The following is a 12,718-nucleotide window of genomic DNA, read 5'->3' on the forward strand; positions in this document are numbered from 1 at the left end:
CATGTCGTTCCAACCCCATAAGGTTTTCGTTCATCTTCGGAACACAAATGAAAATCTTTTTTTGATGAAATCTGAGCGATTTCTGTCCCTCCATTGACAGTTACGCAGCAACCACTTTGACGCTTTAAATAGTTAATATTCTATAAACCACTTTAGTAATGTAGTAATACTATCAGGCGTAGCGTCAGTTCTGGCAGGTCATCTTAGTCAAGCTCGCATCAGCTGACTCTTAGCTGATCCACATCTAGGAATACGACACCTATCCCTGTATACATATATAAACTCCTTCAGTATTATCAGCAGCCATCGCGTTTCTCAGGAGCCAATTACCCTCCTCCATCCCCAGCTCCTCCTCTCACCCAGTCAGGATTTGGATTTCCCCTTGAATCAGAATTAATTCTCAAATTATGTTGTACTTTAAAATCTTGAATTAATCTGCATTCATTCATGTTGGTTCTGTTCTGTTTATCCTATGGAGGGTTATTGCTGCTCTCCCTGCTCTTATCCATGCTAGACTGCATGGAGGGAGATCTTGCCCAGAACAGAACCATACCTCCAATCCAAACTGTATGCTAATTGTCAATCGTATTTGACGATAGTGGTCCTGACTGAACTTATATTTCAAAAGACCAAAGAAGATCCTTTTACCTTTGCTCTGCAAGTTTAAGCCTTGTTTACACTGACAGCAATTAAAGCGATTAAATTATACTGTTGCCTGACTAGTATACGCATTGACTTCACAGTCTGTGCTCTCGTTTGGTAGTTGCAGTGTTGCATCGCTGCTCATTTGTATAAAGTAAATTTTTTTTTAAATCAGCAACTCTCTTTGAAAACAAAAGACTGTCTGGTATGGCAGGTTTGCAGCCCCATTAGCAACAGAATTTTTGTCAGTGTAAACTCCCTTTAAGGCTTTACTGAGTCATTGACAATAAAGCAAACAAAGTTTTGACACAAGTATTAAATGTCTGTAGTGATTAATAGAGGATGTATACTTGCAGAAAGCAGCATACAAATGGATTAAAAGGCTTCAGACTTCATTAACTTGTGTCTGTGTTAATGACATAAGCTGCAGTCACAGCAGTAGTGATGACTGGCTCATCTTGCACTACTGCTGGTGAGCGTCATCTACATCTCAGATTAATGAAGCCCGTGTTCCTAAACAGACCCACTCAATGCATGAGCTGTATGACCATCTGGTACCATCAAAACTTCCTTCTTAAACCAAAAATGTTTTCCCTCTATCTACATTTTCATTGGTAATTGTTATTCTTTGTGTGGCACGCAGTGTGGCAACTGAGACAGTTCAAGTCCACTTTTCACTTGGACATTTTTATTTATGCACTAATGACTTAATAATCATAGGCTCCGTAAAGCAGCAGGGCGTGCTGCAAAGCCTAAGAGAGAGACAAGATAATTAAACTTGTATTCAAGATAAATAAATGATGAAACATCTACTGATAACGCAGAGAGAGACAATAATTATGTGAGCGTGTGTGCGTACAAACTTCTGATGAACATTTTCAAGGACATTGGCACAAAATCCTCAATTAACCTGCAATCAAATTTTCAAATGTTCATTAGCAGTGTTAGAATGCCATAGACAGCTCATTATGAATTCATACGAGACGCTATTGTCATTAATAATACATCAGCATTCACACACTAGTGTGTACGCATCAGCATCAATGCAGCCTATTGGATGAGTTCATTAGAGTCATGGAGTTGATGTTGGCTAGAATGCAAAAAAAAAAGAAAGGCAAATGTTTGACAACATGGATTTTTATTAATAAGAGAAGGCTCTATAAATCTAAGAGTGACATGACTATTTACACAGTAGTTCAAGTTGGTATTTTTTAACCTTGAAGGGTCAGGAAACAGCACCGTTAAAGCACCTGATATGTAACAACCAACCATAAATCTGTCCACCTTTAAAAGTTTTAATGTCCTATTATGTGCTACTTTGAGTATTTATTTATGTAATAAACTTAGTTATATCCTCTAATTTTTAATTCCTTGATATCTGCACACTGCGAGTTTTAGATAAACAAAGAATGTGAATATTCAAGTTAAAAGGCATTATCAAACAGTCAGATACATATTATGCGCAAGTACGCAAACTCAAATATGACTGAATATGGACACGGCAAAAAATATATCTTACTTAGTATTTTTGTTTTGTTTTCCATTCCAAATATCTAAATATTTGCTAAATCAAGATACATCAGATTACATAAGATATTAAGACTTATTTTCTGGAAATAATACATTTTTAAAAATTCGAAATAAGTGAGTTAATGCTTAAAACAATAACAAATATCTGCCAATGGGGTATGAAAAAAAAACCCTCTTTTCTCTTGGAAATTAGTTTATTTTACTTACACCATTGCCAGATTTTTGTCTTGTTTTAAGCTTAAACTCCCTTAATTTTCATACATTTTTCAGAAAGAAAGAGTTAATATCTTGTAAATTTCCTTCTCATGTATCTTGATTGAAGAATTTCATTTTTCAGAAAATCACTTTTTTGCAGTGTACGTACTGAATGTTCTCTTGCATTCAGTATTTAAATTCTATAGTCTGTGCCATTAAAATAGACATGACGTTTTTCAGGGGTATAGTTGATCTGTAAAAGCTACAGCAACACTGAATACAACACATACTTTTAGTCTGATGCATAAAGAAAAACATTAACATGTGAAATCAAACTTGTTTAACTAAAATCAATTGTGTTCATGTACTTGCGTAGAGTATGCTTTGGCCCTGAATGCAGACCTCATGTGTTTTGTGCTCAGAAAACTTTGCATCCCTCGGTTGAACTGTAAAGAATGGCATGGATTAACTAACAACGGTCAATGCAAAATACCCTTCATGGTTTGCGGTGTGTTTCCCTCCAGGTCTTTTTTTTTTTGCATAGAAGTTTAGGTCTTTTTGCGCTTATTTTTGTATTTTTCACATGGCAGGAACTTAGCTTTAGCGGCAAATAGGTGAAGAAAATGTGATCAGATGAAGCCATACAAAGATTGCGAGAACAGAACAGTAATAACAGTACTACAAAACACAGGCAAGAGCTGGCTGATGTTCAGCATACGAAAGGAGCACACTTTACACAGAGTGCTTTAGGGGGAGTGTGAGAGCGTTTCCTCTTTCCTCGTCAGATCAACACAAACCTGTAGAGAGTGTGAGAGAGAGAGAGAGAGAGAGAGAGAGAGAGAGAGAGAGAGAGAGAGAGAGAGAGAGAGAGAGAGAGACCAAGAGAGACAGACCAAGAGAGACAGACCAAGAGAGAGACCAAGAGAGAGCGACCAGAGTTAATTCATGTGTACAATGAAGGTCATCTTTACACATCTGCTACATGGACAGCTTATATCCCATTATGAAAAATAGGGAAAATGCTAATAAATAAATAAATAAAAAAATATATATATAATGCAAACATTAGGGGTAGGACAGTGGCATGTTCACCATTTCGAAGAATCGCATGACATGTGACATTACCGCTAAAAGATTTGGAGTCTGTAAGATTTTTAAATGTTTTTGATTGAAAAATACAATACAAACAGTAATACTGTGAAATACAGTTACAATTTAAAATAACTGTTTTAATATATTTAAAAATGTAATTTATTCCTGTGATGACAAAGCTTTTAATATGCTAATTTGGTGTTCAAGACATTTTTTCAGGATATTTTGATGAATAGAAAGCTCAAAAACAGGATTTTATTTCAATATAAATCTTTTGTAACATTATGAATGTCTTCACTGTCACTTTTGATCAATATGATGCATCCTTATTAAATAAAAATATTAATTTATACTGATCCCCCCAAAAAAGTCTGTATCTGTAATGTTTTATTTTTTCAATAAAGGCATAAGGCTTTATAAATAGGAGAATTAATTTGAGAGAGATTCATGATGCAGTGGTGAATAACATTCCTTGCAAACATGCTTTCAGAACTCAAAACCTCAGTCCAAAATGATACTTAATATTCAGAAGGCCTTTACATTAGTCTTAAAGTTATAGCACTAAAGAATAAAAATGGTACTGCGCCTTTAATGCGTATGTAAATTATGATTTTGATGCACCTTCACTAACATCTTAAGTATTCCCTTAAAATCGGTATGACACGGAAGGGCGGGAATTGATTGGATTGTTGTGGTTGGCAATGGACCCTTTTCACAGACTGATAGTAAAGTGACTAGTAAAGTTTTTCATATATATTGTTTTTTAAATCAGAATATATTTATTATGCTACACTTTGTGTTATATTACCTTGGCAGTTTATTAAAAAAAAAATACTGAATTAACTGCTGCAAGGGTGTTTATAATACAAGGGAGTGACGGCAAATTTCACATCATTCTCTCTTCTGACTGCTGTAATCAATCTCTCGGTATTTTTCCCCTCTTTCGGAGATTCGTGGGTAAGTTACAATGGATTTTTTTTTCTTTTGCTTTTGGAGCAAATGGGAATTCAAAAAATATTTTTGCTGTCATCTCCCGTTCACTATTATGGACATTTACTCAACTATGACGACTTTCGCTTCTGAGAACCCCGAAAAAGTGAAAATTGTCCATTGCTGTGATCTAATGTATGTTAGCTTGTTTCCACCACAGAATAAAACATTTTAAAAGATAATTGCGACTTTTTATCTAACAATTGCGAGTTTACATTTCGCAAATCTGACTTTATTTCTCAGAATTAAAGTTGTAATTGTGTGTTAAGAGTCAGAATTGAGAGATATAAACTCGCAATTGTAAGAAATAAACTTGCAATTCTCACTTTTTTCTCGCAATTGCGAGTTTATATGTTGGAATTCTGACTTTATAACACGCAATTGCGAGTTTATATCATGCAATTCTGAAGTTTATAACTCGCAATTGTGATACAAAAAAGTCTGAATTGTGTCGCGAAAATGTCGGGATTACCTCTTTTATTTTTTTTATTCTGTGATGGAAACAAGCTCACACATACTCAATGTGAGTGACAGGTTGTCCCGCCTTCCCGCCAGTAAAAATATCATCAGTGAAGAGAAGAGATGATGTTGTGGGAGGGAAGGGGAGATATTTTGATTAAAGATTATGAGGGCACTTGGGAAAAAAAAGATGTGCTCAAATAAATAATTTTATTATGAACACTGCAATGTTCCATAAAAAATAAGAAATGTATTGGTTTCATAAAATTACACTATGACTATAAGCCCCTAATGAAACATTTACAATATTGATGTTTGCATAACACAATAACTGTATAACAGCAGTGCTCCAATCACTGTACCTTCACACTCGAACGCCTTCAGAATAGTGGTGTAACTGGGCCCCAGCCAGGAAGTGTAGGTCCCCATAACACGCAGCAGCTTTTTGGTGGAATCGCTGAACAGCACATCAGGCTGCCCATAATTCACCGAGCTGAACAAAGAGAATCCTTCAGTGGCATTAGCAAATGCGTTCTAGAAGACAGAAACACGTCAAATAAAATAAGAAAGAGAAAATGCAATCAAATGGAATTTCTGGAATACTAGTCGCAAAGCAAATAAAAGACAGGAGTGGGAGTTAGTTTGAAATATGTACATGCATATTTTGTTTCATTTTCAAATATTGGATGTTCTCGACAATCTTTGCTCACATCTTGCACTGTGGTTTGCTCAGTATGTGTGTGCGTGCGTGCTAGTCCTGCTATGGGATTGTAGAATGGAGCTCAATGTAGTCTCATCCACCCCTAATGACACACTGTAATGTAAGACGGTGTCTTGTGAAAATCAATGACCACCACAGGGCTCAGGCTGGATGTATTGAATGTATAAGTCAGCCTGATGTAATCTGTGTAATACTCCAGACGTTCAGAGATACCATTGTTAATATAGGTTTTGGCAGGATTCGTTTAATCATACCGTTGACCGCTAATGTGCTGGAACAATATTTCCAATGAGATTTTTATGCTCTGTATTGTACAAATGGGATTTCTTGTTCTTTTTTTCCTTGTTTTTTTATTTATTTATTTTACTGTTTTTATATTATTTCATGGATAATGTAATGAAAAGTGAATCAAACCTGCTATCTACAGACTGTGAAACTGTCTGGCAGTACAAATGTCATTATATAATCCGTGGCATTTCTATTGTGTGTGTGTGTGTGTGTGTGTGTGTGTGAGTGTGTGTGTGTGTGTGTGTGTGTGTGTGTGTGTGTGTGTGTGTGTGTGTGTGTGTGTGTGTGTGTGTGTGTGTGTGTGTGTGTGTGTGTGTGTGTGTGTGTGTGTGTGTTTGTGTGTGTGTGTGTGTGTGTGTGTGTGTGTGTGTGTGTGTGTGTGTGTGTGTGTGTGTGTGTGTGTGTGTGTGTGTGTGTGTGTGTGTGGCAGTGTTATTTTTGTATCATTGAGACACTATTATAGTTTTTATTGAATCAGTTTTTCTGTTTTTGTTTTCATTTTAAATTGTAGTTAAATTGTTACTAATTTTGTGTTTTGTCATTTTTAACCGTTTTTAATAGTTTTTCTTTAAAATATGTCTAATTAGTTTTTATCAATTTTTATTTCAGTTTTATATTTAGTTATTTTAGCACATCAAGTTAAACTAAATTCAAATGGGAAGTGTTGCCTTGCAAGTAGTTATTTTTTTCAAGTAACAAAAATGTTTTTTTTTTATGGTTTCATTTTTAGTTTACTATAATAACCGCATTTGTGTGCAGTACAATGCGGTCCAAACGTCTTAAGACCACTAGTTCTTATTTAATAAAATTTCTCTACATTAAAAATGATAAGCATTAGATTTTTTGTCAAATGTTACACATTTTATTTCCCTAGACCTAGAAAAAGTAGGTGAAGATGTTAAAAACTACCTTTTGACTTAACTACTACTACTAAAAGTAGTGTAGAATTGTAAATACTTCTTCATTTCACACAATAATACATTTCTTTGACTTTTTTCCCTAGGCTTAAGTGCAAAAAATCCTGGATTTTCTAAGTGTTCTCAGACTTTTGGACTCCAAAGTGTGACTGTGTGGCCTTCTCTCCTGACCTGCACACGTTCCAAGAACTTGTAAACGCGGCATTTGTCCTCCAAACGTACTACCACAGCATTGGTTGGCACTTCAGCCAGGTGGCAGTGCTCATGTTGGAACAGGTTAGCTTCACTCCCGTCAGGACACAAGAGCTTCAAGTCTTCCAGCTCCAGGTCCAGCGCCCAGGACTCCTGGTTCTTACCTTACATAAGTAATAAGCCAAAGGTTATTTACAGATGGTGAAATTTCTAAAACAGGAGGCATGATGGTATCCAACATTTGGATTAAACTTTTAAATATAAAGTAAGAAAGCTTGCGAGTCACGCCAATTTTTTTTAAAACAATATAGATGCTATTAAACTAGCATCTACAATCCTTGAACTTGGCTAACAGGGTTTATTGAGACTAAACAAGGGTTTCACAGATCCCAGCAGGCACACAAAGTGATGCATTGTTATGAAATACTGCCCCCCTGTGTATGTCAGCCAGTGAAACATGATACAGATCATGAAGTAAAGGCTACAATTGTCCTCTTTCACTTCCTTTAAAAAATCCATTTAATAAGAAACCAACTTGAAATCCTTACTGCATCTGGACATTTTTGACCTCCTGTTTAACCAGCTCTTCTTACGCACTGCATTACTTACCCTGCATGTTGTCGAAGACTGTAGTGTGCTTAACAAAAGCAACATCCCCGAGATTCTCTGCCACGCACCTGCATGTTTTACATAATAATAATATATAATAACATATAAAAACATATACACAAAATGACTCACATTTTTGGAAATTGATACTTTTACATAGCAAGGATGCAATACACTGAGAAAAAATTACTTTCTGTTCATCCTTCTTTAAGCAACCCAACCATTTTCAACTAATAATAAGAAGAAGAAAAAAAGGTTTCATGAGCCCTAAATCAGCAAATTAGTATGATTTCTTAAGGATCTTGTCACACAGAAGACTGGAATAATATCTTCTGAAAATGGAGCTTTGCTATTACAGAAAAAATAAAATAAGATGATATATAAATTAAATAGAAAACAGTTATTTTAAATTATTTTTAATTTAAAAAAAATCAAAGAAAAATCATATTTCACAATATTAATGTTTTTGATTAAATATTTGGAGCCTTGGTGAATTTTCTTTTCAAAAACATAAAAAATCTTACTGACCCAAAACTTTTGATTGGTAGTGTATAGACATATACATACTGTAGCAGTTTGTTCTCAAGAAACCATTAAGCAATCCAATATTCTGGCTTTACAAATAATATTCATATTTTGAATAATGGTTCCACTGAGACATTTGCATTCTCTCACATCTCTGATTATACAGCACCTAAGAGCTCCAGCCTCCCCGAAGTGCCGTTCCCGAGGGTTGTTGGCGCAGATGTGACGGTCGTTCTCGTCACCAATGCAGGCCTCACACAGGTTCCTTGGGTTGTTTCCCTTGGGATCATGTTCTGGGTCCTTTACTCCTGGGACACAGCTATAGCCAAAAAAATCCCCTACCGCTGTATACCACAGGGAGAAAGATATGCCTTTTCAGATTGCTGCCAAAAGTTGTAATTAAAAGCTCAGTTTGCATGTGAACCAGTTTTATTCCAATTTTCAAACATAAAACATTACTTTGTGTATGTATGTGCAGCTCACGAATAGTAAAACCAGATGTTAAGTACTTTGTAAAACACCAGATTTTTTGTTATCAACAGAATTACTATTAGTATGATGAAATAAAGCACAGTAACCATGGGGAAAGTTGCACTGCTCATCCACACTGATCTGTGATGTGTTGACCAGGAAGCCGATTGGGACAGTCCAGCCCACTGTAGTCCGCATCCCTGGGTGACAGGAGCTGCGCTCGTGCATCTCCAGCAATGACAGATCACTTGATGATGTCCGAGCCAAAGCAACCACGTAATAATTAATGCCATCTGTGTCAGACACAAAACATCAGTGACATCAAATGAAAACATTTTATCCAGTGTTGGAAGTAATGCATTACAAGTAAAGTGAGGTATGTAATTAGATTACTTTTTTCAAGTAGCTAGTAAAGTAATGCATTACATGAAATGTACAACAAAATATCTGAGTTATTTTTTCCCAATTATTGACTGACAGCCATCCTGTCCTGCACGTTGAGAGAAATCGAGAGGTGCAGAGGCATTGTGTGCGCTGTGTAAACATGATGGTTATTGTACTTCTATTGTACCTTCAACCTGAGGCTTATTCATTTCACTTTTGCTGTGAAAGAGCCTTTACATTTAGAACGTTTTTTGGTTATCAAAAAACAAAAAAGCAAGCTCAGCCCAGATGTGAGAAAAAGTAACGCAAAAGTAACATAGCAAATTAATTTCCATAAAAAGTAACAGAGTTAGTTACTTTTTAGGGAGTAACGCGATATTGTAACGCATTACTTTTCAAATTAACTTTCCCTAACACTGATTTTATCAAATCTTTGACTGGTGTTTAAATACTCACCCACACCATTATAGGACTCTCCCACAGCTACATCTAAGCCATAGCAAAATCCAGCCGTGTAGATCTCATCAGCATACATAGTTGAGGCATCTGCAGTGCCATTCTGTTTGAATCACAGACAATTTATCCTAAATCATTTATGGAGCCATTTCCATCAAAACATGTAAACAATCTGTAAGATTGAATTTTAAAAATTCAATTAGCTTAAATTCAATTAAATTAAAAAAATTAGCACAATTTTAAGGTTCAATCTTAAATCTATAAAACTTGTAATAGTAGTCATTTTTTTGCAGTATTTCTGATTTGATTTGCTTCTTGGGAAACAATTTCCTACTACCTTAATTTGCTTCATGCAGTCAGTTGGACTTTGGCCCCTCACACACAGTAGTTGTCCACGGATGTTCCTGGCTGTAGAATTCCCAGCTAGATCCAAACACTTCTGCTCTTCGACATCAGACACTGTGCACCATCTGACTGCAAAGAAAAAGTATTAATTCAAAATATATACTTTTCCAAATGAATGAAAACTTCAAATATATTTGTTAACTGTTCACACTACCAATCTAAAGTTTGCTTACATTGTTTTTTATTCATATTTTACACATTGAAGATTAATGATACAGTCAGACAAAAGGTGTAGAAAAGTGGTAACCAAAAAATTGTACACAAATCAAAACAATTTTATATTTTAGATTCATCAAACCAAATCAATCTTAATCAACTTAATTAGGAGACACTTGGGATACAAACAGTACCGAATGAGTAACCATGTATGCTGGACAATCGTCTTACATTTATCCTTCTTTTCCATGAATAAATAATATTTCTTTATATTAATTGATTAAAATAACTATTAATAAAATTATAAATTAAAATTCATAGGTAGGCATGATTTATATTTCCTACAAAAATACAGTTAAGCATTTAAGCATACATTTTTAGATCAAAAGGCGCGAAACATAAGTTTAGTAAAGTTTGTCCAAAACCTTTTCCTAATCATTGCTATATGAAGTTCTCCAAGCAAGGTGTATCCTGTGTTCATTCTTATCCAGTGCAGAAAGCCAATCCAAACAAGATGTTACATCCAGCCATGTCATAACAAGATCAGAAAGCTGAGAACATATAAATAGAGTACTTACTAATGTTGTTTTCAGTGGACATAGAAACCAGAACAAGCAAGAACAGAACCACTGCAAGGTGTCCTCCTGGATGATCCATGCTGACTATGAACAGTAACCTTCCAAATGGGCTCAGACTCACAGGGTGCTGTGGGAAGTAAAACTAAAAAAAGGAAAAAGACAGGAAAAAAGGCTTGGGGCTCATATTGCTCCCGTTTTAGGGTACCCAGAAGTCTCAGAAACCAAGAGGGGAGGGAAAACTTTCCATTAGGTCTTTACTGAAGTTTCTCTGCTTTTTTTTTTTTTCAGATCTAACATAGTTAGGCTATTTTCCACTTATCCGATCATGATGGGCATCTAGTGTTTCTTTCCTTAACCAATGGGACCTCATGGCATGCAAGCTCTTGCACACTTCACTGCACCTGGCACCGGGCAGGTCAGATCATTTCTGAGGTTATAATTAAGTAAGATACAATAGCTTTTTGTGGACAGCTTCTAAAGCCCCTCACGATTAAACCAAAGGTCCTAAACTAGCCAAGTTTGATTTGAGATATGGATGGAGGGGCAACAGGAGGTTCTTTTGTGCCACTATGCAGTTGAGGAAGCATATAGGCCACTTGATACCTTCTCTGCATCCTAATTCTCATGTCACCTTCCCCATAATCAATGCTTTATTGAAGGAGACACGAGTCAGCTAAGAGATAGGAGACAATATTTCAGAGCCAAAAACAAACCTATAAAGGTGATGTCCACATGTGGCCAAAACATAAAAAATCTGTGTTAATAAATGCAAGAAAACAAAAGATTTTTTTTTTTTTTATTCACAGCAGCAAAATGGCTCAACAATGGCTAACGGTACAATATTTTATCAGTAAAGTCAGACTTTAAAGTGTTTACTAACTTCAGAATGCTATATTCAGTAAGTAGATATATCCCTCTATTTTTCATGTTGTTGCATGCCAAGGGGGGTGCGGGGGGAGCAAAAGTGCATTTCCCCCAGAGTGCAACTGCGTTCCACACAACATCGACCCCCATGCCATAAATGCCCCAAAAATTGCACTGCATGATTATACATGAAAAATCTTTGATATTGAGAGGAACGGAATTTCCACTTGAGGGCCGTCTTATCTCCCTGCCCTTTGGTGTCCCTGACTCCATATCCTTTTTTCCCCATATAGAAAATGACATGACCATTAATCAAGCTATTTTAGAGGCAAAAAACTGTTAGGCCACTGGCTCCTTGACTATCATGGCAAGGACATTTGCTTTCTTGAAGCAGATATGTGTGTCTCTTTAACAGATTGTAATACAAATGATCATGCACTTTTAGGTAAACTGATAGGCCTACATGGAATTGATGGGCAGTATAAACTTATAGGTGATGTAAGACCAGGCTATTATATATATATATATATATATATATATATATATATATATATATATATATATATATATATATATATATATATATAAGATATATAGATATATATATATACATAGATATAGATAGATAGATAGATAGATATATATATATATATATATATATATATATATATATATATATATATATATACACCCCACACACACACACACACACACACATATATATATATACATATCTATTTATCTATATATATATATATATATGTGTGTGTGTGTGTGTGTGTGTGTGTGTGTGTGTGTGTGTGTGTGTGTGTGTGTGTGTGTGTGTGTGTGTGTGTGTGTGTGTGTGTGTGTGTGTAGCCTATATATATATATATGATATTATATGGCAATATTTTATATTAATGATATCCTAATGTTCGTCTTGGAATGAAGCATCAAGATGTAAAATAGATTGAATTCATCACTATAGCTCACAGACAATCAACGACACATGGGTGTGTTTAATAAACAGGTATTTTTATTAATTGAAGAGAAAATTGGGCACTCTATCAGTGAAAACTGAAAGAATGTTTGTAGACTAACTAAATTTCTACCTTCGTGTGGCTAAGCCAAACGGTTTTGTTAAAAAAAAAAGTTGTGTGGGACAGAAATGTGTCGTGATTATTACAAAATAATCAAATGCTGTTTTTGCATGCTTCCTGTTACTGATATTCACATTCGGCGGACTGTGGTATCCCACAATG

At 35.4% G+C, this 12,718-nt stretch overlaps 1 protein-coding gene across 1 annotated transcript; it reads right to left on the reverse strand.

The window, feature by feature from the left end:
* Positions 1–1,763: 1,763 nt before the first annotated feature.
* On the reverse strand, positions 1,764–12,709 carry otomp (otolith matrix protein). The gene is made up of 10 exons (XM_077221799.1): positions 12,691–12,709; positions 10,611–10,752; positions 9,809–9,945; positions 9,472–9,574; positions 8,739–8,924; positions 8,330–8,504; positions 7,636–7,703; positions 7,006–7,190; positions 5,271–5,442; positions 1,764–3,164 (listed from the first exon to the last, which is right to left on the reverse strand). The coding sequence occupies exons 2-10, from the start codon at positions 10,687–10,689 to the stop codon at positions 3,154–3,156; spliced, it is 1,116 nt and encodes a 371-aa protein (XP_077077914.1). The 5' UTR covers positions 10,690–10,752; positions 12,691–12,709; the 3' UTR covers positions 1,764–3,153.
* Positions 12,710–12,718: the final 9 nt, after the last annotated feature.

The sequence above is a fragment of the Siphateles boraxobius genome, unplaced genomic scaffold (genome assembly GCF_051911475.1).
Source record: "Siphateles boraxobius isolate OS27281-9 unplaced genomic scaffold, OSU_SipBor_1 86, whole genome shotgun sequence".
In the NCBI taxonomy this organism is placed as follows: Eukaryota; Metazoa; Chordata; class Actinopteri; order Cypriniformes; family Leuciscidae; genus Siphateles; species Siphateles boraxobius.